This window comes from Salminus brasiliensis, chromosome 13 (genome assembly GCF_030463535.1).
Source record: "Salminus brasiliensis chromosome 13, fSalBra1.hap2, whole genome shotgun sequence".
Classification (NCBI taxonomy): domain Eukaryota; kingdom Metazoa; phylum Chordata; class Actinopteri; order Characiformes; family Bryconidae; genus Salminus; species Salminus brasiliensis.
In genome coordinates this window covers 2,487,886-2,513,015 of record NC_132890.1, presented here as the reverse complement: position 1 = coordinate 2,513,015, position 25,130 = coordinate 2,487,886, and the positions used below count along the sequence as shown (strand labels likewise).

At 40.3% G+C, this 25,130-nt stretch overlaps 1 protein-coding gene across 1 annotated transcript in view; it reads right to left on the bottom strand.

The window, feature by feature from the left end:
* glg1b (golgi glycoprotein 1b) overlaps nucleotides 1-25,130 on the bottom strand; it is a 52,059-nt gene that overhangs the window by 7,995 nt on the left and 18,934 nt on the right. The window contains exons 2-20 of the mRNA XM_072695215.1: nucleotides 21,757-21,786; nucleotides 19,848-19,934; nucleotides 19,092-19,307; nucleotides 17,047-17,250; nucleotides 15,562-15,633; nucleotides 15,119-15,305; nucleotides 13,131-13,345; nucleotides 11,566-11,687; nucleotides 8,839-8,940; nucleotides 7,208-7,361; nucleotides 6,560-6,697; nucleotides 5,860-5,946; nucleotides 4,596-4,658; nucleotides 4,234-4,347; nucleotides 3,974-4,062; nucleotides 2,703-2,820; nucleotides 2,332-2,424; nucleotides 1,716-1,853; nucleotides 279-402 (exon numbers count right to left, since the gene is read on the bottom strand). Of these exons, the coding sequence (XP_072551316.1) occupies nucleotides 279-402; nucleotides 1,716-1,853; nucleotides 2,332-2,424; nucleotides 2,703-2,820; nucleotides 3,974-4,062; nucleotides 4,234-4,347; nucleotides 4,596-4,658; nucleotides 5,860-5,946; nucleotides 6,560-6,697; nucleotides 7,208-7,361; nucleotides 8,839-8,940; nucleotides 11,566-11,687; nucleotides 13,131-13,345; nucleotides 15,119-15,305; nucleotides 15,562-15,633; nucleotides 17,047-17,250; nucleotides 19,092-19,307; nucleotides 19,848-19,934; nucleotides 21,757-21,786 (2,353 nt within the window). The remainder of the gene's footprint in view (nucleotides 1-278; nucleotides 403-1,715; nucleotides 1,854-2,331; nucleotides 2,425-2,702; nucleotides 2,821-3,973; nucleotides 4,063-4,233; nucleotides 4,348-4,595; nucleotides 4,659-5,859; nucleotides 5,947-6,559; nucleotides 6,698-7,207; nucleotides 7,362-8,838; nucleotides 8,941-11,565; nucleotides 11,688-13,130; nucleotides 13,346-15,118; nucleotides 15,306-15,561; nucleotides 15,634-17,046; nucleotides 17,251-19,091; nucleotides 19,308-19,847; nucleotides 19,935-21,756; nucleotides 21,787-25,130) is intronic.

The following is a 25,130-nucleotide window of genomic DNA, read 5'->3' as shown; positions in this document are numbered from 1 at the left end:
AGGAAATGCTAACACAGCAAACCAGAGTAGGTTTATAATCAAGAATCAAAAACTAAACAAACATGCCTGACCGTCTCCATGGTAACGCATGTGAAATAAAGGTTGAAAACAATAACAATTACTTTGTAATATTTAATAATCAAGTTAAATTAGATTAGATTTAGATTCAGAGTTTCTGATCGTTTAACAAACTTAAAAAAATAAAAACACTGCCATCACAAAAATTGTGGCCACAAGGTGGCACTGTGTAGAGCAGGAAACCACTGCTATTTGCTCACCTGTGCTCTGAGTGATCTGTCTCTTGGTGATCATCTGTTTACATTTGGGATCCATTAGTTCACTGTTCTTGTTCTGTTTCAGGCAGTGGAGCATATTCTTGGCGTCAGACTCTGCACAGAAGCGCTGATACAGGAACAATTAGGAGGGTGAGAGAGAGAGAGAGAGAGAGAGAGAGAGAGAGAGAGAGAGAGAGAGAGAGAGAGAGAGAGAGAGAGAGATTATTATATACATATATATGTTGTCTCCTGTTTGTTTACATATACTAATACATTTACATCAGCAAATCTGGGTCAAATTACAACAAGGAAAGAACAATAATAGCCAAATCATATTTGTCCATACTCTATATGTCCAAATGTTTGTGGACACCCCATCTAATCAATGCATTCTGCTACTTTAAGTTGCACCCGTTGCTGACACAGATGTGCACATGCTCACACACAGCTGCTAACAGAATAGGACTCTATGGAGCAGATAAACATCATGCTGCCTAATGCCAGGCATGGGTTAGAGGGGTGTATAAAGCCCCCCAGCAAGTATTGAGCTGCGGAGCAGTGGAAGAACTGTTCTCTGGAATGATGGTGCTAATTAAATTAAATAAAGCGCCATGCGTATTCAGTTCCAGCTGATATGTTTATGATATCGCCAGTCCTCTGCCTAGAAATCACATATTGTTCATACATCCAGTACTGTAAAAAATTTTCTCCTGGATTTTTGCATATTTGCAACACTGAGTTGAGTGTTTATTTACTTATTTTCTTATTTATTAAGACAAAAACCAACTAAAAAGTAAAATTTAAACATCATTTCATTTATTGAAGGAAAAGAAAAGTTATGCAATGCCAGCTGAAGTTTGGCCTTGTGTGAGAAAAGTAACTGCTCGGAGGATGTGGGACTCCAGCAAATCCCACTGAGAGCCATTATCTCCAAACAAAGAAAACTTGGAACAGAGAATCTTCCCACAAGAGGCCAGCCAACAAAAATCCTCCAAGAGTGCAGCACTGACTCCACCACAAACCCGCTAAAGAACCTAGACAAACATTTAAGGAACTGCAGGCCTCACTTGCCTCAGATACGCTATATGGACAAAAGTAATGGGACACCTGCTAATTCATTGTTTCTTCTGAAATTAAAGCTAATAAAAAGAGTTTCTCCTGCTTCTGTTGGAGTATCTGTCTCTACTGTCCAGGGAAGAAGACTTTCTACTAGATCTTATTCTATTGGCAGTACTTCTCTACAGGGACTAGACAAGCTGCATGTGCGCATTTGCTCAGCTGTGTCAGCAATGGGTGCAACTTAAAGTAGCTAAAGGGAATTAATTCGGAGGGGTGTCCACAAACATTCGGCAAGATAGCATCACTGATGAGAGTTGTGACAGCTGAGACAGGAGAGAGGAGTATGAAGGCACGTTTAGCCACGTTTAGTCAGTCTCAAACCTTAATCATCTGCTTGCACACTCTCATTAGCTGGTAGTCCAGTTCAGGGTCCATCATCTCGGTCTCCTGCAGCTTGAACACCTTCTGATGGCAGGTGTGAATCAGATGCTGCTTATTCTCCTTCAGACACTCGATGACCTGGAGAGACACAGGGCAGAAAGTCAGTAAAGGGAAGTAAATGAAGAGGGACACGGGGGCTCGGGTGCAGTCTCGCGTCTCAGGCAGCATTATAGGAGAAGAGTGTGAGCTGGCATCCTGATAAAGGCAGGGAACCAAGATATTCAGGTAAGTAAATAATTTAGTATGTTTTCAAAACTGTTTTTTATTCATATTATTTATATTTTTTCCAAATTGTGAAAGTTCTCCATTGGTAAAAAAAAATCTGCTAAACAGTACACTGGTGTGGGAATCAGTTGGTATCAGCAAATCATATAATGACGCTCACGCACATGAAGGGTAGTTGGATTCTGGCAGGGAGGCACTATTCAGCACTGCAGCCTTAAGAAGTGCTGGTACACCGCAAAAACACACTGTGCAGGCAGCTGCCGGCCCACTTTGAGCACTGGTGAGCACTACTGTTTATTTTGTAGTGGGATGCCTGCATTGGTGGACTTACCTGAGCATTGCCGAAGGTAACAGCAGAGCAGAACCTGCTGATGTCTTTCTTGCATGACTCATGCAGCTCAGGCTCCAGACGAATATCTTCTGACTGCAAGGGAACAGGAGCACACTTGAGGAGGTATGAGGTATCTCTCCCTCAACACTCGACTTAGCTACAGTTTCATTCATACAGGGCACTGCTTCTGTAACGGCATTTATATTCATCTACCCGTCACAAGCTTCAACTGTAAGCTGCTCTGGATGATTCGCTGCTAGATAATAGAAACGTCCTGGACATGCTCTTCTAGACGTTAACCGCTAGGAAAAACGGTCCAGTCTGTATTAGAGACAGATAGACTTAAACTCCAACCCCTAATCCTCTCTCACCATTTCCAGCTCCTCCACTCGGAGCTGCTTGCGGCACTTCAGAGACACGCGCTGCTCCTTCACGTCCTGCAGAGTGTCATTCCTCACTGTGGTACTCAGACAGATCACCACGTCCACCCTGAAGAGAGAGGAGCAGAGAAGGGCTGAGACTGAGAGGGTGAACCAGACAGGAGGTGATGTAGTGCAGCTGCGAGACAATGAAGAGTGTGAGCCAGAGAGAGACCCGCTGTACACACAACGGCAGCCTTCACTTTAGACAAAAGTTTGTGGACACCGCTCTATTACACAAACGTACTGGAAGAGCTTTAACCCCGAACACTCTTTGGAGCAAATGTTTTGGCACCCAACATTATAGCCAAATGTTTCCTCCTCTTGTAAAGTTGGAGATACAAGGTTTGTGTGCGACAGTGACAAAAGGCAGATATTATCTTATATGCAAGAGCCTTTAAAGGTGAATGTAGACAGAGATGGGCAAAAATTGCGAAAATACCCTTATAGACTGCAGAACGTTTATTAAATTCAGACTCTCAAATAATGAAAATTGCCACAATCACATAAAAACCTCATATCTCTTTATATCTATTTATATCCTCATATAAACCCCTCTTTACATATATATCCTCATATAGTCTCATATACATCCCTCTTTACATATATATCCTCATATAAACCCCTCTTCACTTATATATCCTCATACTCTCATATAAACCCCTCTTTACATATACATCCTCATATAAACCACTCTGTACATACATATCCTCATATAAACCCCTCTTTACATATACATCCTCATATACTCATATATACCCCTCTTTACATATACATCCTCATATAAACCACTCTGTACATACATATCCTCATATAAACCCCTCTTTACATATATATCCTTATATAGTCTCATATACACCCCTCTTTACATATATATCCTCATATAAACCCCTCTTTACATATATATCCTCATATAAACCGTCAATAAACAGTCAATAAATTTCAAATCATGAAAACAATAAAAATGAGAGACAAGGTTTTTGCATGGCAGTGAAAATATAGTAATATTAGTATGTTGCTGCTCTTCAGAACCAAAATCTCTTTAAAGGAGATCTACAATAGACTTCCATCCCCAGTGTAAGATCCATCTGATTTACACGACAGCTTATCCGTTGGTGGGCTCTATTATTTATTATGCAGTACAATACTGCTCTTTCCTGAGCATTACCAAGGTTTGTGAGAGACAGTGACAAAGTGCTAAACTACCACAATATAGAACTTACTTCTTCTTTATGTTCGGACACAGTTTGAGGACGTCCTCTTTGCAGGCCATCTTGAATTTATACGAAAATCTGAAGTCCTTCATTTGAATCTGAATTTACAAAAGAAAATGAACAGTTAGCGTTAGTTACTGCTTTACACACTTACAGCAAATAGAGCCGTCTGCAGAGCCAGAGCCAATTCTCTGAATCATATCCCATCCCACAGAACTGAGGAACACTGATTCAGCATTAATACCCAAGGCTCTACATAAACATCTTACCAGCTGGAAGTGTGTAACACCCACAGCACACTTGTCATTCATCTCTTTCTGGTGTTTGTTCTGCACCAGGCATTCCATCAGATCTCCTGTGTCTATCTGATTATCTGCAACATCCTGTGGAAGAAGAAGAAGTAGAAGTAGAAGCAGAAGTGTTTGCTTGATTAAATTTAAATTACACTCAAACCGTTTAGAGAAGTAAACAAGTCGGGAAAATTATCCTGACAGGAGCAGTCAGGCCTCGTAAAGCCATGGGAGGCTGAATTAGGATCACAGGCAAACTCATAATAAACACAATCTTGCTGAAGCAAACATTCGAGAATTAAACTGAGGAAGGAGAGAGAGCGAGAGAGGTCTGAACTCACATGGCAGTGGGACTGGATGACTGGCTCACAGGCCCGGATCAGCAGCGCTTCAATCTGGATGTCCTGCAAATAACAAAAAATATGATACTGAGATGATGATACTATAATACAGTGCTGGAGCGCTGCTGCTGCTGATACTGCACTATGGAGCTTTGGTGGTGGAGCTGCAGGAGGAGAACCTCTCTCCAGAAGTGCTGCTGTGTAACGCTGCAGAACCCATAGAGTCATATTAGTGTAAAATCCTGTAGTATTACCAGGCATCATATATGTCGCAATCATTTATACTGGACATCACCCGGACTTTAGCAGTAAATCTCCAGAGAATTCACAGTGGGTAATGCTGTAGCTCATGTGCGCTCCACACAGGCGGCGTCCCGTGACTAAACCACAAGGAACATTTCCTGTAGTGAGATCCTGTCTGAGATCCTTCAGTTGTATTCTAAACATGTGAAAGGGCAACTGCAGAAAAATGTCCAGACCTGATTATACAGACATTTTCAGGAGTTCATATGTGAAAACAACTTCAGATTGTCAACAAATGCATGTGTACAGCTGTTCATGAGGGGGCCCTCATTTGTATGTGTATTTACTGCAGTGGTGTAAAAGTGAATTACACTCCCCAACTGTAGGGGGAGCCCAGGAGTACCAATACCAACTCTGGCATAATGCTGCTTTAAAAACGTTGACAGACTAGAGACAGTAGAGTATATCTAATATTTTTAATATTAAGTAGAGTATATCTAATATTTGTAATATTTTATAAAGTATATTTTCACTAAAAGAAATGGACCAAAATGACCTGGAATTAATTCAATTTAAACTGTACGTGTATTTACTGCAGTGTAAAAGTGAATTACACTCCCCAACTGTAGGGGGAGCCCAGGAGCACCAATACCAACTCTCGCATAACGCTGCTTTAAAAATGTTGACTCTTACAAGAAATAACTAGGGCTGCACAATATTAGAAAATACTGACATTGTGATATTTTCTTGTGCAATGATATTTAATGTGACATTAATAAACACAGGAATTTTTACCAGATCAATAATAATCCTGTTGATAATGTGAATTATATTTATAATATATTAATAATATTACTGTTAATGCCCTCTGTGTATAGAAGACAGGGGCAGAATAAATGATACTGGGCAGATATCACCTGCCTCTGGTTTAATTCGCCTTACATGACATTACATTGGACACCCACTTGTTTATTAGATGGTTTGTATGATTTTTTTTCCAGACATGCAGTAAAGTACACACCTCAGACTCCAGCTCGGTCAGGTTGCCCACCACATCTCTGCAGTCTGACATTAGGTCTTCCAGGTGGTCTTGGAGACACTCCAGCTCCTGGAAAACAGTGGGTGTGTAGAAATGAATGAACAAAACAGAACTAGAACATCAGCAAAATCATCACAGACAGTCGTACTCCTGATCTTGTGTATTTTTAATCATTGTTAAAAATCACTGTGAAGAGCAAAGACAGTCGATATCAACGACCACACACTCTGTACATAGCATCTAATGACGGATCCCAGAGGTATCTATGATTTTCTGGGCTTTTTAAAGCAACATTATGTAGCATTTTGACCTTAAAACAGCAGCTTTAAAATAAATGTGCTGCTCTAATAGTGCAAAATAATTGTGCTGCTCTATCATGGTTACTTTAGGCTCAGCATGCTGCAAACTGCTCCCCATAACTTTAGTGAAGTGGACAGGACATCAGTGTCCAGAACGGTCAGTGCAACGCTGCATAACCAGAGTCATATTAGTGTAAGATGCTGCTTCTGCCTCTCTCAGCTTGTCCAAAAATGCATGTAAGCATGTCCTTCCTAAGAGGTTCCACAAAGCTCAGATTCCACTTCCCAAGTGGAAGGAGCCCCTACACTTCCCAAGTGTAGGGGGAGCCCAGGAACAAGGAATAACAGTTTTCACACAATGCTGCTTTAAGGGCTTTACTCACTTGTCCAGTCTCTGTCTTTTCACTGCACCACTTTCCCAGGTCAGTCATACAGCGTTTCTGGAGTTCTGGGTCCAGTTTCACATCCAAAGCTCTTTGGTGCAGAATCCGCTGGACCTCAACCTTGCAGTCCCTTGTAAGCTGCAAAAGAGTAAGGGTCAGTACATCTCTCTCGTTTCCCCCTCTTAATATACACTCTCTCTCATTTTTAAAATCATCTTTTAAATCATCTTTTAAACCCATGTGACACACTGCAGAATGACAATCGCACACGTATCCAAGTTAATAATGCTTATTCGTTTCATTTTGCATAATAAAAAATAGGTTTCATGATTTTTCACCTTTCTTCCATTTCTTAGATCAATGGGAATCATTACTGCAGTGTGAGAAATTACAGAATTGCACAACCTGCCACCATCATTATCAATCATACCATTCAAAAGCATCTCCTCTACTCTATTTAATTTTGCATTAATCTCCATTGAAGCTTAAGATTCTTTTTTTCACTTTTTAATAAAATTATCATCATCATCGTCGTCAGTGATGAGAGTTTCTGTGAAATGTATTCCAATTTCAGAACATTCAGGAATGACAAAACTAAAAAGGTCAGTATGAGCAAATGAAGCCTACAGCTTCGCAGCTGTCGCTTACCCGTCTACCCTGTTCCTCTGTGCGGTAGGCATGGCGATAGAGGCAGGAGAACACGGCACCCGGAGGCATCAACTCGCTGGTCTCGTTCCAGCCATGCGTGTGGCAGAGCCGGGAAGCATCATTCTGGCACTTTCGATACAAGACCGGGTCGAGCCTATGGGGAACACAGTTCATAGGGCGGTCAGCGAGGTACTGAAAGCCGTTTGGCTACTAATTTGAGCGCCGTCTGGTGGCGGATCTTCATTTCGTTCAGGTTTTAGAACAGTTTAGTACTATGTAAAGGTTTTAGAGGTATTATTTATTTGTATTTTATTATTTTTTTTAAACATGGACACGGTGTCACGGACACAAAGCACTGAAAGCAACTTGGGCGGTAATATGAGCGCCCTCTTGTGGGTGAGTTTGTTAGTTACAAGCCAGGTCAGTGAGGTGCTTTGGAACTATCAATATGTGGGGGCTCCGGAGTGGCGCAACTGTCTAAGCGCTATGAAGGGGATCACATGCTTGATTTCTAGTGATTTCAAGATTGGCTGGATTGTTCTCTCTGGACAGGTCGGATGGAGCAGAGTTGCTTTTACTTAACTCTGGAGAAGCATAGGATTGGTTTGTATGACCCGAGGAGACCTGGCTAGTGGCAGGGAACTGCAAATGGCTTAATTGGTGAGAAGACTGAAGAAACAACTTCTCTCAAAACATTATAACCACTAAATGTGCACAAACTTGACTGAACTACTTACATAATAAAATAAATCTATACAATATACAATAATGTACAGTAAAATCTATGAAAATAACAATTATGTGCATGCTTGAAAACAAAATGAGGACATACAATATTGTTTGCTGATTATAATAAATAAATAACAAACAAATACACAAATAAATAAATAAAAACACATTCATGCATTTTTACACCCCTAATCAGGGTTGCAAAGGGGTGTCACAGCATTATGAGGTTTAAAATCAGGGGAAGCCAATAAAAATCTCTCAGCTAGTCTAATATAGCGTGCTGCCGTCATGAATAAGAGGATGCAGCTGTGCCTTCTCCACTACAATCCACCACCAAGATCACATCAGGATCTCAGCCATTCAAGTCATCTGAAGCAGGAGCTTCACTACAAGGGGTAGAGTGGGCAGTCGTTCACAATGGGTAATGAAACCAAATTGCCACTTCAAAGTATCCCAATTAAAAAATACTTATGTCTAATGGGCTGTGAATGACATTACGAGCAGTGAAAAAAGCCTTTATTACACCGCAGCTTCGTGGCTACCTGAACGTCTCGGTGCACATAAAAAAAAACATGAAGAGAGACGTACTGATAAAGAGGGTCAACTTCTAAATGTCACAGCTCATACCACAGACAAACACCGGAGAGAGAGAACAGCTATCGCTGCCAACAACAATTATTTTAATTAAAAACATAAAAAAAGATCACTGCCACTCAGAATTAAGCAAAGTGCTATTAGTCCCTCTTCACTGTGCTCTTCCTCTATTATTAAAAACCCCAATCAATTATTTTCAGCTAAAAGTAAGAGGAGAGGAGAGGAGAGGAGAGGAGAGGAGCGAGCATCACAGCGTTTCTGTAGAAGAGTATCATGTAGAGGCTCATTAAGAGAGAGCTGCGACTTACTTCCAGTCTCTGGAGATAAAATACTGCAGCTCCAGCAGCCGGTGCTCACAGTCTTCCACCATCTTCTCAGTGTAGAGGTGTTCCATCAGACACGAGAGGATCCTGCACACATACGCACAGACACACTTACAGTGGTGGCCTGTAATTGTCAGGCTTCTCCTGCAGGCCCAGCCATTGCATGACAACATCAAGGGAACAGAGGCTGCACATGCTTTCTGAACATTTTTGGAGACACCATCCACCAGTGTATTATGCAGCACCCATTCAGGTAGGAGGAGGCTAGCTATTCAGACGCCCACCTGAATCGATTGAAATACGGCACCCTTCCTCCCAGCACTCCCAAAACACCACCACCACCACCACCACCACCACCACCACCACCACCAGTGGAGCTGGAGTTGAGACTGAAGTTGAGAAAGTCTCTGAAGTACTCTACTTTTCCCAACACTGCAATGTGTCAGACTGGTTTAATGAACATTTCGAGAAGTTTGGAAATATATAATTTTTAAGGCTACCTACATAAAGGCTTCATAACACATTCAACACAAGCGCTGAATAATGTATTTATAAAGCAATATTTCCATAGATGCGTTAAAGGCTGGGGAGATGCGTCGATACATCGCAAAGATGGCTGCGTCTACTGACAGCATGGATTTATCTTAAGCTACAAACAAATTGCCTGCGTGCATCTAGAGCGTGGGAGTATTTCACACAGGACGTCGCACTGCTAACTGTTTCTTAATGGTCCAGTGTAGATACCCAAGGCTTTTCTCGATACTGCGGGAGCTTTAAAACACACAGGGCTGCTTCTGAAATCGCTCTGACAACATATATAGTCCAGAAAATGTCAGATTTCCGTGAGGTGTGTAGGATACATGTATTTTGTCTTTTAGTCTTTTTAATGTGTGATTTTGTAGAGTGGTATTGTGTACTGTGTGTGTGAGTCATTTTGTTAGGAAAAAGTTTATTTTGCTGAAACTGCACTCATTTTTTTATATTCTTTAAGAATGTACTAGTTTTAGTAAAAAAAAACAACAACAAACAAATATTCAGAAAATACTGCAATATAATTATATTATATATATAATATATATATATTATTATTATTTTTTTTATTTTTTTATTACTATAAAATTTTATAATTATTCAATTTCTAAAATGTTATTTTATTAGATTGTTAAATGTGTTTCACTTTATTCCTTTTACTTAAATCATTTAATCTCTTGTGGTTTGAGATTTTAAGCTTGACTGTAAAGCTGTTAACACTAAAGTATTTTGTGTTACAGAATAGTGCCCTGTGTTTAAGTAAAGTCGATTAAAGAAAAAAAATATTGCAATATTAAAGAATGTTTTTCATTATTTTGGAAAAATTAGTTTAATTCAACACATTCCCATTGGAGTAATCTAAAAATTAGCTGTTAGATTAATTGACTAATCGAGAAAAAAAAATGAATCATTAATCGTTGGGTGCAGTCCTAGTTGCGATGGACAAGTGATGGACATTTTCTTAACTGATAACCCCTTTTATGAAGCATAATTCTCAAAGGAGGTAGACTTTATGAGACTGACGTCTACATAAAGTTGTAGATTTTTAATTTTCCACTAACCTGTTGAACTCTACTTAATGAAGAGATTATGAAAAGTTGACCACTTTAGTTTAAAGGCTTCAATAATACATAATCATAATTACATTATTCAACTTCCAAAACAAGGAGAAAGGAGAGGAGGGCTGTTATGCATATTTGCCCTTATATCAACGTAAGGTCATAAAAGAAGCCATGTCATCTTGAAAATGCGGAGCTCAATAATTATGTATAATGTTAATATTGTATAATGTAATAACACTAATGAACGTCATGCCAATACATATCATTTATTACATAAAACGTCTCATGTCATGTTGTGAATACTGCAGCAGCATAGCTATTCAAGAGTTTCTTTAAGAGAATCCTTTAGTCAGTGCTTATAAGGGTCTTATCAGTCTAACTGAGGTCGACCAAAGGAGGCGTGGTTACTCTTTTTTGTGGTCTTGGTTCCTATCGTGGTTTGCCTCGGTCATCACTGGCTTGCTCAAATGAGGCTCGGAGCCGGACCAGATAGAACCGGAGCCTTCTGTTCACACTTTGAACTGTTCAATCCTGAACTTGGAGGTTTTGGTTTAATCGTGGGTGGTACACGCTCTACAACGTATGAGCACCACTGCAGTAGAACACCTCGGGAGATGTGGTAGTACCCAAGATCTTCAGCATTAAAGATTTCCTGGACCCGCAAGATGCAATCACATCCACATGAACCAGAATCTCAAACATCTTGTGGAATCCATGCTATAAAGAACTGAGGCCCTTCCCAGTATCAGTGTAGTGTATTGGTTCCTAATGAAGTGCTCAGTAAGTGTATAATAGAGCCTGCAGTAGAGCTCTGTACCGGCTGCTCATCATTAAACCATTTCCTCTCTGCAAAGACTTGAAAAAAGGTTGATAAAAGTTTCACAGTATAATTATACATGGACTATTAATTAAACCAGCTCCAGTTCAGTTTTTCTTTGCCTAATAAAGTATTCAGGAGAAGAACAAGGAAAAAAATAAACCCAAGAAGTCCAGTGTGGTAAAGAGGACAAAAAAAGCCCCTCAAGCTTCATCTCAATGCCTTTAAACCTTAAAACAACATTTTAAGCTCAACACATGAAGCAGTGTACAGAGAAGAGTCAGTGTACGTAGCAGGACTCACATAGGGTCTCCGTTGCGGATGTGTTTGCAGGCTGTCTGGATCACAGACTCACAGGCTTCATTGAGTGCTCGGTCAATGCGATAATCAGCACCAGGGTCTGCAGACTGGATGAGTGCCTGGAGCTACAGAACACAAACACGCCGTGGTCTTAGTCACAGAGGAAGTGCCTGGCAGAGGATATTAAACACTTGACTTATTCATTACTGGAATCTGGAGGTTATCTAGCAGAAGCTGATCAACGACTCAAATCGCAATATTTGAGTTATACAAATAGCCAATAAAAATGGGCAAATAAAGTCCGTCCCCGTTTCTTTCACTATTGCTGTCTCCTAGGAACAGGAGATGCCGGGTTTTCATATAGGTGCAGCGTGTCTGGAGTTGTTTTTAAAAGGGTAATCTCAAGAACCTGCAAAATTCCTGTAAAAGGACTGGGAAATTTCAAAGTTAGGAAGTTTACAATGGGAATATTAATGGGAATATTTGAAGCTAAAGGTGAGAAACGTTCATATAGTTGGGAAAAAAATCTACTGAAGCAGAATCTTGGCTAAAATAAATATATGATATGATATCCAAACATTTGAATAGCAAAGCTACTCCTCAATCCCAGGCCAGTGGCACATTACACACTGCAGGGCTATTGAGACCACACCCCCTGATAATTACTTATATATACATATACACACATATATATATATATATATATATATATATATATATATATATATATATATATATATATATATATATATATAAAGTATATAATAAGTAATTATAAGAAAAGAATGTCCAGTGATCTAGTCACTGTCCCACAAAACCTCGTATTTCCCTAGGTTTCTAGAAATCATCTGGACATTTTCTTAACTGATAACCCCTTTTATGAAGCATAATTCTCAAAGGAGGTAGACTTTATGAGACTGACGTCTACATAAAGTTGTAGATTTTTCATTTTCCACTAACCTGTTTAGTGAATTCTACTTAATGAAGAGATTATGAAAAGTTGACCACTTTAGTTTAAAGGCTTCAATAATACATCATCATAATTACATTATTCAACTTCCACAACAAGGAGAAAGGAGAGGAGGGCTGTTATGCATATTTGCCCTTATATCAACGTAAGGTCATAAAAGAAGCCATGTCATCTTGAGAATGCGGAGCTCAATAATTATGTATAATGTTAATATTGTATAATGTAATAACACTAATGAACGTCATGTCAATACATATCATTTATGTCCCACAAAACCTCGTATTTCCCTAGGTTTCTAGAAATCATCTGGACATGTGCTGTACATGTGCTGGAGGAACGGACAGTGCAGCAGGGGGTGTGGTCTCAATAGCCGCGCAGTGCGTAATGTGCCACGTGTCTGGGATTGAGGAGTAGCTTTGCTATACACACATTATATATATATATATATGTCACATGGTCTTCATAAACAGACTTCTTAAGTAGCTGAAGTATAAATAATAATAATAATAATAATAATAATAATAATAATAATATATATATATTAAGAAGTCTGCATATGAAGACCACGTGACTTGCTTCCAGATGTATTCGTGCTTACAGCATTCTGGCAGAGGCTGTCCACGGGGCCCTTGTCCCCCCGGCCGACTCGCATCAGGCAGTGGAGGGTGCGTCCCTTGCGATGAAGCCCAGAGCAGTGGGACTCAATCTCTCCCCGACAGTGCAACACGATCTCCGGGCTCAGGGAGAAATCCTCCATCAGCATCCGCCTGTAGTCAAGCATCTCCCCCTGACACTCACCACTCACCATGCGGCCTGAGGCAAAACACAGGAGCAGGAGACATTAATAATAATGCGAGGAGCATGATGACAAACACACGACTGCAGAAAGCTTACACACACTTATTGGATGACTTGGATGACAGTGAGCCTCCTGATTTGCAGTACAGCTGAGGAACCGGAGTGGAGGTGTGCTTAGATAGAGCTACAATTACTGAAACAAGCGGCCAGGAAGGTTCGAAACCCTCACTGTGTTGTTTACGCTGCTGTAAAAGGAAATAGACCTCACCGCTTCGGCTAATTGCAGAACACAAAAGTTGCTTTGAGCTGCGAAGGCAAATGAAGTGGCTGTTATCTCCAGGGAGGAACACGAGACACGTATATAAACAAAGTGCTGACAGCAAGACAACACTGAATATACAGCTACTGAAGCAGCTACTCCGGCCCTTAACCAGAGGAGTAACTAGGTCTATTTACACATACTTACTACATCATCACAGTCACAAAAAACCTCATATCTCCAAAAACACAACCACTTAAGTAGCAATACTTCATTAGGGTAGTTAAGTGTAGTAGTCTAGGCTAGTCCATCATCTCTAACCATCTTATAGCTCCTAAATAAGGAAACAACCTTTAATCCTTTAATTTAATCCATAACAGGTTCAGACAAAAGGGAAATACAAGGTTTTCTGGGACATTCTTTTCTTATAATTACTTATAACAATTGACACCACACTTTAAGTATGTGTGTATATATATATATATATATACACACACATTTTTAAATTTAATTAATTAATTTATTTATTTTTATTATTAGCCATCTATTTTATTTGTTATTTATTAACCATCCATTACCTCCAGCTCAAACTGCACAGCACTGTGTTGCACAATTACTTTTTGCACGCTGCACTTTGCACTCTCTCAACTATATCCTCATATTTGACAGTTTACCAGCTGCTCACTTCATCAATTTATTTTTAACATATTGTATATGTATACTGTTATTTATGCATCTATATATTTAATATATCTTATTATCTTTGTATTTATATCTTTTTATTTATTTATATTTGAGACATTATTTTCAATATTTTAAGATTGATAGATTGATAGGGTTCACTGCAGTGTTGTGCTCATTTTAAAAGTGTATATTATCCTTTAGTTTCATGTGACCAGACGGTCATCAAGGCATTTCACTGCTAGTTGAAGCATGCATCAATGTAGGTGAAGAATAGACTTTTAAAAAGGTCAAATTTAATTTAAATCAATTAAATCAATTTAAATCAGTTTATGAAACTGGTGCCATTTCTACATTGCAATTTTTTTAATTCTCAACAAGTTCACCCTCAAAACAACATATCTTCCACATCAGGCATAAATCCTCATCACTGTTACTCGCTTTATTCAGACATGGGCGCAACATTCACAATATTTATTTTAATAAAAGTGACAGGGTGGTGAATTTCATGCTATAAGAGCTTCATGTGGTGAGGTTTCTGATATATAGCACACATGCCAGATAGATCATTCTATGCATTATTATTATAAAATAATTCATAAAAATTATCTAGTTTTCCTTATCTATTCTGTGTGACGGGGTGGTTGGGTTGAGCTTTGGAAACACTTAATGCATCTCAAACATTGCGGACATAAACGGTACCCGCTTCGTAGAAGGACTCCTCCTATGCAGAAAGCCAACATTTATACACTTTATCCATTTCTACATTATTAAGGGTTCTCTTTCTCTCACACACACATACACAGACATACACACACACACATACATACACATACATACACACTGACCTCTGTGCACTGCAGACTCCAGGCAGAGCAGCAGGTATGAAAGTCTAGCTTCTCTGGCTCGGGGCAGGTTGGTGTCCAGATTACAGCGGTATTTACGGAGGTCAGCCTTGCAGGCTTTGGCCAGTGAGTAACTGACCTTATAGTCCTGAGCAATCAGCTTCTGCCTAGTGGTCAGGGCGTCTCTGCACTGTGGACAGACATGCTTATTTAGGCTCCAGACATACACTTGCACCACAAACTGCCACATGCATTCCTGTGGGTTTTCCTCAGGCTCTGTATGGAGCAGCTAAGAAACTCTGCTTCTCTGCTTATTTAAAAAAAAATAAATGAATAAAAATCATATTTCTGGACACAAAACTTCTCCATTTTCACTTGATTTCTGCTTTACCACTTGAATATTACAGAATATGAAAGAATAACAAACGGCAATATGGGCGCCACACCTTTTCAGACATCGCTTCCTCGAACTTGTGGTTGAACAGACATTTGTAGACCCTGCCCTCTCCAGCCTGAGTCTGGAAGGAGAAAAAAGGAGAACAGAGGTCGTTAGCACTTCAAGCAAGTCCAGTCCTCGAGTCCACCTACGACTGGACTGGCCTCAAAAGCCTCAAGACTCAGACACTGCAATCGCATCAGCTAACCTTGTCACCATGACAGGCTGATTTCAGGCCTGAGGGAAGGGGTCAGCTGTCAGTCATCTTTACTTGGCCATCTGTGACGTCAGTCAGCAGAAGGAACAAATGAGACTAGATGAGGAACGCGGATGCTGGATGGGGTAGGGCATGACCAGTATACAGGCTTATATCAGTTGGTGGCTAATGTCAGCAAGTGTTTCCATCCAGTGGATTTCGTGGCTTGTGTTCTAATGTTACCAAAAGACACTCTGGGGAGGGGAAAACAGTCACTTCTACGATTTTAACAGCTTTAAATGCGAGTCTTTAAACAGACTGCCAAGTTTGCAGTGACCACCTGCTTATTTATTACAGTAGTAAAATAAAAAAAACAAGCGCAAATCAACATTAAAGAGGAGAAAATCCACCATCCACCCCTCAACACTAAAATATTTACATTATTCAAATGGTTTCTGACTAACGGGTTAAAAAATAGCTTAAAGCAACATTAGGCAGCAATTTTACCCTAAATCAGCAGATTCAGGATCATGTTAACGCTCCAATGACTAACAGGGAGAACGGTGTCTCTGTCATTCCCACTCTGGGCCGGAGCTCTGCTGCTGCTACTGCACTATGGAGGTTTGGTGGTGGAGCTGCAGGAGGAGAACCTCTCTCCAGAACTGCTATGTAACACTGCAGAACCCATAGAGTCATATTAGTGTAAAATCCTGTAGTGTTACTTTACCACCTCAGCCCACATGCTGCTCTACCTTCAGATCAAGCTTCTGCAGCTCTCAGCTTGTCCAGAAATGCATGTGTTCAGCTGCCCAAGAGGGGCGCCCAAAGTTTGAGTTGCATTTGTAGCAGCGGAAAATAAATAAATAAATAAATAAATAAATAAATAAATAAATAAATAAATATATATATATATATATATATATATATATATATATATATATATATATATATATATATATATATATATATATAAAATAAATAAATAAATATAAATATATAAATTTATTAAACTCCTCAACTATAGGGGAAGCCCTGGAGCAAAACACATTCTTGCATAATGTTGCTTTAATAATGAACTGTCATTTAAATGAACTACTGTTTAATTTTTTTTTACCATATTAGGCTATATTAGTCAATATCTGTTATTAATGTTAGCGTGTAAGCTTTTTGTAATCAGTATCAATCACAAAATGGTCCATATTGGTTTCAAAGGAAAGACAATGGAACAACTAACAAAACAAACAAACAAATAAACAAATAAATCAGACGACTGTGGCGATTGGATTGTGGTGGGCGTACATTTTCACAGAAGCGTTCCCGGTCATCTCTGCAGGCAAAGTACAGGAACCGGTCCAGGTGGAAGTCGTCTGACGAAAGCTCAGCAACCCGCATTATGGCCTTCTTGCAGTCCTCTCTGATCTGGTGAGCCTTCTCCTGCTGCTCCGCTTCCCTGACCAAGGCCTTTTCCAGACATGCGATGACCTCACCCTGAGAGTGCAGATCCTGAGCGTAGAGGAGGGAACAGAACCGATGAAGAGTTGACGAAAGAGTTGATGAAAACGCTAACATCAGAGGATCCTACCACAAGAAAGGAAAAAGCAAAGCCGAGAGAGGAGAAAGACAAACCGAGAGGCCGAGTAGCTACAATAACATTCCATTAAAAGAATGTGGACGAAAATCAGCAAGGGATTCCACACCCACTCGGATTTCCTGGCACCTAATATCTAAAGCACTTTCAAGCAACCACCCTCTAATCCCATTTCACAGTAAATCAGAACACAACACAGTAACGTGTGATCTGCTACTAGAGCTTTACCTGCCGAACTACCAGCGATAAAACACTGACCAGACAATGAAAGGTGCCCAACTCCAGCGCCCGGGGAGCAGGGAGGATGAAGGGCCTTGCTCAATGGTCCGAGAGTGGCAGCTTGCCGAGCCCGGGTATCGAACCCGCAACCCTGTCATCAATAGCCCGGAGCTCTAACCACTGCTGAGCCCCCCACTGCCCCTCATCTGTATTCAGGCTACAGATGCCGTAAGCTACTCAGACGAACGCTCGGATGCTAAGTCTTAGTCACTGTTGACTGCAGTAGTGTCCCCTCCCTTACAGTCCATAGCTGAAAGCAGGCTACTCCCTTGACCTGGGTGGGTGGGGTTATACTCTGCGTTCACTGTGATATTGGCCAAACATTATTCCCTCCAAAAATAAAGGGGATTTTCACAGAGGTCTCAAGAGCAAATGTGGAAAAACACTACTGAAGCAGCACAGACTGCAGATAAATCCACTGCACACGCGCTACTCTCTTATTAAAATAAAGAAAAAGAAAAAGGTGTGCAATAGAACAGGGGTATTTAATTATTTAAGGGAATTTAATTAATATAATTAAATTAAATAGGGTCCAGTTAGAGAAAATTCCCTGGATCCAGGGTTCGAAACATCCTACCATCCAACTGCATTATGAATCTGTGCCATTTCCAGTATACTGAAGTAGCCTAGTAGTTTTATCAACAGTGTATGTAGTCAATAATTGACTGTCCAATTAAATTACAGGTTTAATACCAACACAATATTTATATTCATTTTTTATAACTGGATGATTATAAATACTCTTTTCTTATTTCAAGTATAAATAAATAAATAAATAAATAAATAAATATTTTTAAAAAACAAAGACCTTAATAATTCGTCCCATAGTCTCACCTGCTCAACATTACTGCTGTCTCAGAACTTATGAGACTGGTTTACGACTACCTTTGAGAAGAATGAACCTCTGCGGGTCCGTTTCTGACTAACAGCTCGGTTTTGGCTCCACTTTGCTCTTTTCAGAGCCGCCATGTAAATCTGAGGCTTTCCTCAGACTCGCTTTCTTTCTTTTCCGGTTGCTGTTTGTGACATTTACAGTGCATGTGATTGTTCTGCGAGTGTCCTGGGCCGCTAAACCTGTCCCGTAACCAGGTTCTGGACTCTTGACCCATTTTTATTAGTGACTTAAGCCATAGAAACCAATTTTGTCTTCATAAAGAACCATAAACATATTAAACAAATATATATGTTTTTTTTTGTGTTTGTTTTGTTTTTTTTTGTTTTTTTAAACCAATGTATAGGTTCTCACTTTTTACAAACATGGTTCTCAATGAAGTGGACAACCAAAAGTGGTTCTTCTATTGCATCACTCAAAGAACCATTGTAGCAGCTTTATATAGTTTATATTGTTTTCTATAGGCGCGCATGCTGAATCAGATCACTGTACTGAGGTGACTATCCAAAACCTGCAATTATCCAGCGATAAACCTGATTGGTTGGTCAACTGAAGGTTTTATAAAAAATTCTTCATGATGCTCACTTTCTCTCCAGTGGTGATGCTCCCACAGTGCAGGGTATTGATGTCTTCTCTGCATTTGTCCATGAAGCCACATATAAGGCGATAGTCACTGAAGACGATACTGGTCATCTTTGTGATGTACTGGTGGCACTGATACTCTGTGATGTTCCCACGGTGATCCACCAGGCAGGACACCAGAAAGCCTTTACCTCTCTCCTCATCTGCACATTCTTTGATCTGAGGAGGGAAAATAAAGACACGTGTGTGGATTTAAAAACGAATAAACACAAACAGAACTATGATAACAGCCGCTACTGGTGATAATTGGGCTAATCAATTTATTCAGCCTCGTATTTACAGCATTTGTTGCTGAACCCCCAAGCAGACAGGCAGGAGAATGCAGAGTTAGGAGTCTTACCCATGGACTCTTATTGGTGTTTGGCCAGGCAAGAGATTCCAACCCTAGTGTGCAGTGAGGAAAGCGGTGTGGCGGATGGTGTATGCTATGCTAAGCTAGACGATCACTTCATTGAAGATCTCTCATCTCAGCAATATATGCACTCACACACACATACACACACACACACACACTTTGTTGTGATGCAGGTGAGCTGAGGACACGCAAGCAGCCACAAGCAGTGGAGGAGACCACCTTCAGCTGCCGGGTCGTAATTCAGTAACCTGCTTCCCTAAGCAAAGTTAACGAGCAGGTCACACAGCTCAATGTTTAACGTGTGCAGTAATATCACCTGATCAGGCGGTGCGGCTTCAACTCACCTCTGATATCGTACTTTTACAAACTTCAACCGCCACAGACTCGAACTTCTGATCAGTGGTCAGGTTCAGCTTGTAGTTCCACAGCAACTGCAGGAAAAAAAAAAAAGACATGGAGAGAGTTAGAGACTAATATCCAGGTGCTTCCACAGCAGGACCACTGACTCGATCATGTTTGACTGCTGCCAGGACAAATGTGTGAAGAGTGTGTGAAGGCCCTGCTCAGTGAGACAGAGGCGGCTCAGAACAGTGCCATCAGTCTGACCTCAGACAATGCCAATGAGCCTATACCTCCAATCCCCAACACTCCAGACGTCCATTAACGTCATGTGGGGATGTTACCAAGTGAAGACTTTTCCTTATCCGCAGCTAAATGTTTTAAACACTGCAGGAAAAAAAAAGTGGAATCACAAAGCTGCACTGTGTGATTCCACAGCTAGTAAATGTAAATCTTCAGCCACTGAACCAACATTCTCCACCAAACATGACCATTCCGGCCCTGGCATCTGGTTTTATGCTCCTAAAAAGAAACATGAGACAGAACGGGGATAAAATCTTCTAAGCCTGCCCAACCAGCCAGTTATGGAACACCAGCCCAGCATCTGGGTTTGTTGGGGATGTTGGAGAATGTTTATTAGGTGTGCTTTGAGCCGGATACGGTTCGGCACACTGTATTTTACTGCTTTATGACCTTAAATCACATGCTGCCTAAGTGAGCGAGGCTTTTTTACTCAGAAAAACATTTCCAATTTACAGTGTACACAAAAAGTATTGTGTGACAAAAGTATTGGGACACCTACTCATTCCACCTAGCGGTCACCTTGCTGACATTCTATTCTAAACCCATAGGCATTAATATTAATAAGGAGCTGGTCCTCCTTTGCTCTAGGCTCTACCAGCAGCAGCAGCAGGTCTGGAGCTCTGCTGCAGTTACTGAGTCAGTTGGAGGCTTTTCTGCACTCTGCTCTGAGCTCAGCACTCGGCCCTGACCCCGCTCTGTAACTTTACGTGGTCTGACAGACACTCGGTGGCTGAGCTGCTCTCTGTGAGCTGTTCCTCCTAAACTCTTCCACTGTTCAATAATAACACCACTCACAGCTGATGGAGGAAGATCTAGGAGGGAAGGTCTAAACTTCACCAGCTGACTTGTTGTTGTTGTTGGTGCAGCGGTGTCTCCTATTACATACAGAACCACGCTGGAGTTCAGTGAGCTCTGTAGAACCTTCCGTTCTTTCACTGATGTGTGGAAGAAAGGCAGACTGCAGGGCTGAGGGCTTGATTAAGATGATGATTAAGAAGATGGTTAAGAAATGTGTCCCAATACTTTTGTCCACACAGATGTTACTGTGAATATCTAAGAAAATAAAGGTGACGATTTCCAAAAGGCATAAAAGTTTCACAATGTTCAGCTTGTTAACGAATGCATGTGTATGGCTGTCCAAGCATGATTTGTATTTATGACTTATGAATGGTGTACAAGTGGTTTAATAATTAATAGACAGATAATGCTCAGATTGATTATTAGATAAATAATATATAGATGATAAAGTACAGTACATGAACGCGATCTATTCACCAATATTATTACTTTTTAGCTTCTTAAAATCAATAACCTTCACATGTTCCAGTTATATATACACATATATATACAGAAGTTAAACAAGGAGCCCAAATTACAGGGCTGTTTTAGCCACTGCAGTTAGGAGCCCTGCACAGAGCAGAAGGTGACTCACTCATGACTCATCTGTTCAAACTGACCATGTGTCTCCTTCATGGACCGAGCCATTGAGTTTAATGAGAACATTAACAGGAACAATCAGACTGAAATTAGTCAGGTGATTAGCCATTAGCTTTTAATGCTAGCTCAAGTTCTCTAATGCAAAATCTCAGAAAACCATTGCTGAGCACTTACGTGGTTGCAGTCTGCAGAGATGTCGATTTCCTGTAAGAGAAGAGACGTCGTCAGTCTCAAAAGATGCAAAAACTAAACAGACAAGAAGCTTAAACACATGAAACTTTACAAACACATCAAACACTTCAGACCAGAATCGGTGGTACTGGTCCTATACTGGTTCTATTCTCAGGACTGTTATAGTGGCAATGCCCAGAGCACCACCCTCTCTTTACCACTGTGAGGTTTTTATACATGACCTCAGTTACAGCCAGCTAAAATCAGCATGTAAATGAGCTTATGTAATGAGCTGCATATCGATGTACAACATCAGCACCATACAGAACCAGAATCTCTTAATTTCGCAAAATGTGTTACACAATACGTAAAAAAAAGGTAATAAAAGTAATATAGAGCATTAAAAACATGACTATAATATGTACAGATATAATTATACAAACATTTGCAGAACACTAACATCTGTACAGCTGTGCAAATCATCATAGTGCAAATGTTATGTGTCAGTACTGTGTTGCAGTGAAATCCAGTTTGGTTCAGTGAGAATTAGAAGCTCAGTTCAGTTATAAATTAGGTTTAGCCCATCCCAGACATCCAGAATCCTGCATTCCTACGTCATCCTCAGTTCTGATGCACTAAACTACATACAGCCAACATCTGAAAGAGAAACCACTCCCAGCATTCAGCAGCAAAGGCCTGGACAGAGTGGCTTCGTAAGAGAATACGGCTCAGGAATACGGCGAGTCATGCCAGGACCGGAGATACCAAACACAACCATCCCCAACCCTAAATAGAGTGAGAAGAGCTGCCAATATCTCTATAGTTATAGATTAAGTTTATAGATTATATACAGGACAGAAAATCTCAGAATTAGGAGTATGGTTTGTTAAAATACAGAAACTAATGAGCAATTTAAATATAACAAATATATAATACAAATATTATGTAAACAAACCATATGAATGGGGTATCTAATGTAGAAATTCCTTTGAACATCATGGCAAATCTGGCGGTGTGTTTTATGAACCAGGCCCAAACAGTGATGTCATATGAATTGGGATTTATGCATCAGATTGAGCAAATGATTAATGTTTAGATCAGACATTGGAAACGGATGAGACTCTTTGGGCTGAATTGTAGAAAGTCAGTGGAGGGAAGAGTTTCAGGTTAGACTGGCTGTATGATCCGCAAACCTATGAAGCACATTTTTCCACAGAATATGATACACAGGGCTGCTCCTCGGGGCACGGACACACAGTACACACTCCACTTCATTAAAGCCACTATAGTAATGCAGCACAACGTCCCCAGCACAGGTTCACACTGAAAGACAATTCATCTACAGAGAGATACTTTATAATAGAAGAAGACCACCATTATAAAGGGCTTATGGATGATAATGTATTTATTAATGATTATCATTAATGAAAAGGTCAGATGATGATCTGTGAGTAAAAGACTGATCCTGACTGGGGTTCAATAGCAGAAACCCATTTCTGCTGAAGCTGAGAGTTTTAACACTGACCGAGAAGACTGAGACAATCTAGGTATAGAAACATCTGAACAGTGGAGATACTTAAAACCCTTTTTGTGTAAACAAACAAACAAACAAACAAACATAAATAATTATATAAACCTTAAAAAGGTGGTACAGAGCCTGAAGTTACTACCACTTTAAACGCGCAAGGTGCTTATTTTTTGTCCAGGGAGCTTACTAATCTTCATAAGATATTCAACTTCCATTATATTGGAAGCTTCTGTAGTGTGTCTATCCCTGTCCTCAACCATTTGAATACAATTTTTTAAGAATTCTTTAATTTCATCACCTTCTGATTTCAGATGAATTACTTTGAGACCATTTTTAATAAATAAATAAATAAATAAATAAAGTAAAGAAGATTTAAATGGAAGTGGAAAACAGACCAGGGAAAAACAACACCACCAAGCTCTTATGATTTACGCTAGAATTATAATATGTAAAAAGCTTGAGACTTATATTAAATATTAATTTAATACTTTTAACCAATTCTAATATTCCTAAATAGGTTCAGCAGCATCAGCACCTTCAGATCAAAGCAGGAATATATTTTTATACTCTAAAATTTAAGCACTTTCGTCAACTAGAGGTGGGGTACTTTCTGGACCAGAATTCTTCGCCCCCCTGATTTCAGCACACAGACCCACTGTAGCCAATCGGAGACATCCAGAGTCCTGCATTCCTACATCATGCTCAGTTACGATGCACTAAACTACATACAGCCAACATCTGAAAGAGAAACCACTCCCGGCATTCAGCAGCAAAGGCCTGGACAGAGTGGCTTCGTAAGAGGCGCTCAGGAATACGGTGAGTCATGCCAGGACCGGAGATACCCAACACAACCATCCCCAACCCTAAATAGAGTGAGAAGAGCTGCCAATATCAGGAGGCCATTTGATCTTAGCGACTACGCCCGAATCAAGCATCCAGTCTCGCATACCAAAGACCGCTCAAACAAATGGTTCCAGTAGGGCTGGGAGTTTCAACCCAGTCCATTTAACTCACTGCAGTGTCGCGCACCGCCACAGGAGCTCCAGATCTGCTGTGTTTACCTCTCAGTGAGAGGCAGACGCCTGCAGCTCCAACCCCAAGCCAACACCTGCCATTCAGCCAGCCAAGCGAGGACTTCTGAAGGCAGTAAATAGTTGGATCAGGTGGGGCGGATTAGGGGTAGATCCAAAGACGAAGGTGCGAAGGTAGGCCTCCAGGAGCAGGGCTGGAGACCACTGGTATACAGAGTGACCCGTCTTGTTGATTGGAGACTGTGAAACTATGGAACTGTGGTTGAGGTTCTGACGTCTAAAAAAGGGGCAAACGGCCCCCAACATATCTTGGGTTTGGGGTAAGAGGGGAAACTAGAGTGAAGTTCCAGCATGTCCCGACAGGATCATGAGGGAAAGCTGGCTTTTTCAGACAGGGCTGGGTCTGTTGGCATGTTTTTGGTGTGTTTTTAGGAAACACAAAGGTGTATCTGTTCCAACTGAACTGAGGAATCTTCAGAATCTCATCTACTCTCCTAACCCTCCCATTCTGCTCAGCTGTGAGGAACTGCCAGGTCAAATCGACCCGGCCCATGTTTAATCATCCAAAAGTAGAATATTTCGTCTTTCGCTCAATTAATATTAATTGATTTCACAATTTTATTTGAAATGTAAAAGTCAATGTGGTTTATTTCAGATGATTTTGAGAAGAGAATAAATTACTTTCGGTCCAAACTTTATATTCTAACTAACTGAACACATTAAATTAGTAATATATTAGTCCATTTACATGTTAATTATACCAATTCAGCCCAGCAGCAAAAACAAAAAAGGTTTCATGCTTCAAAAATAATTACAAG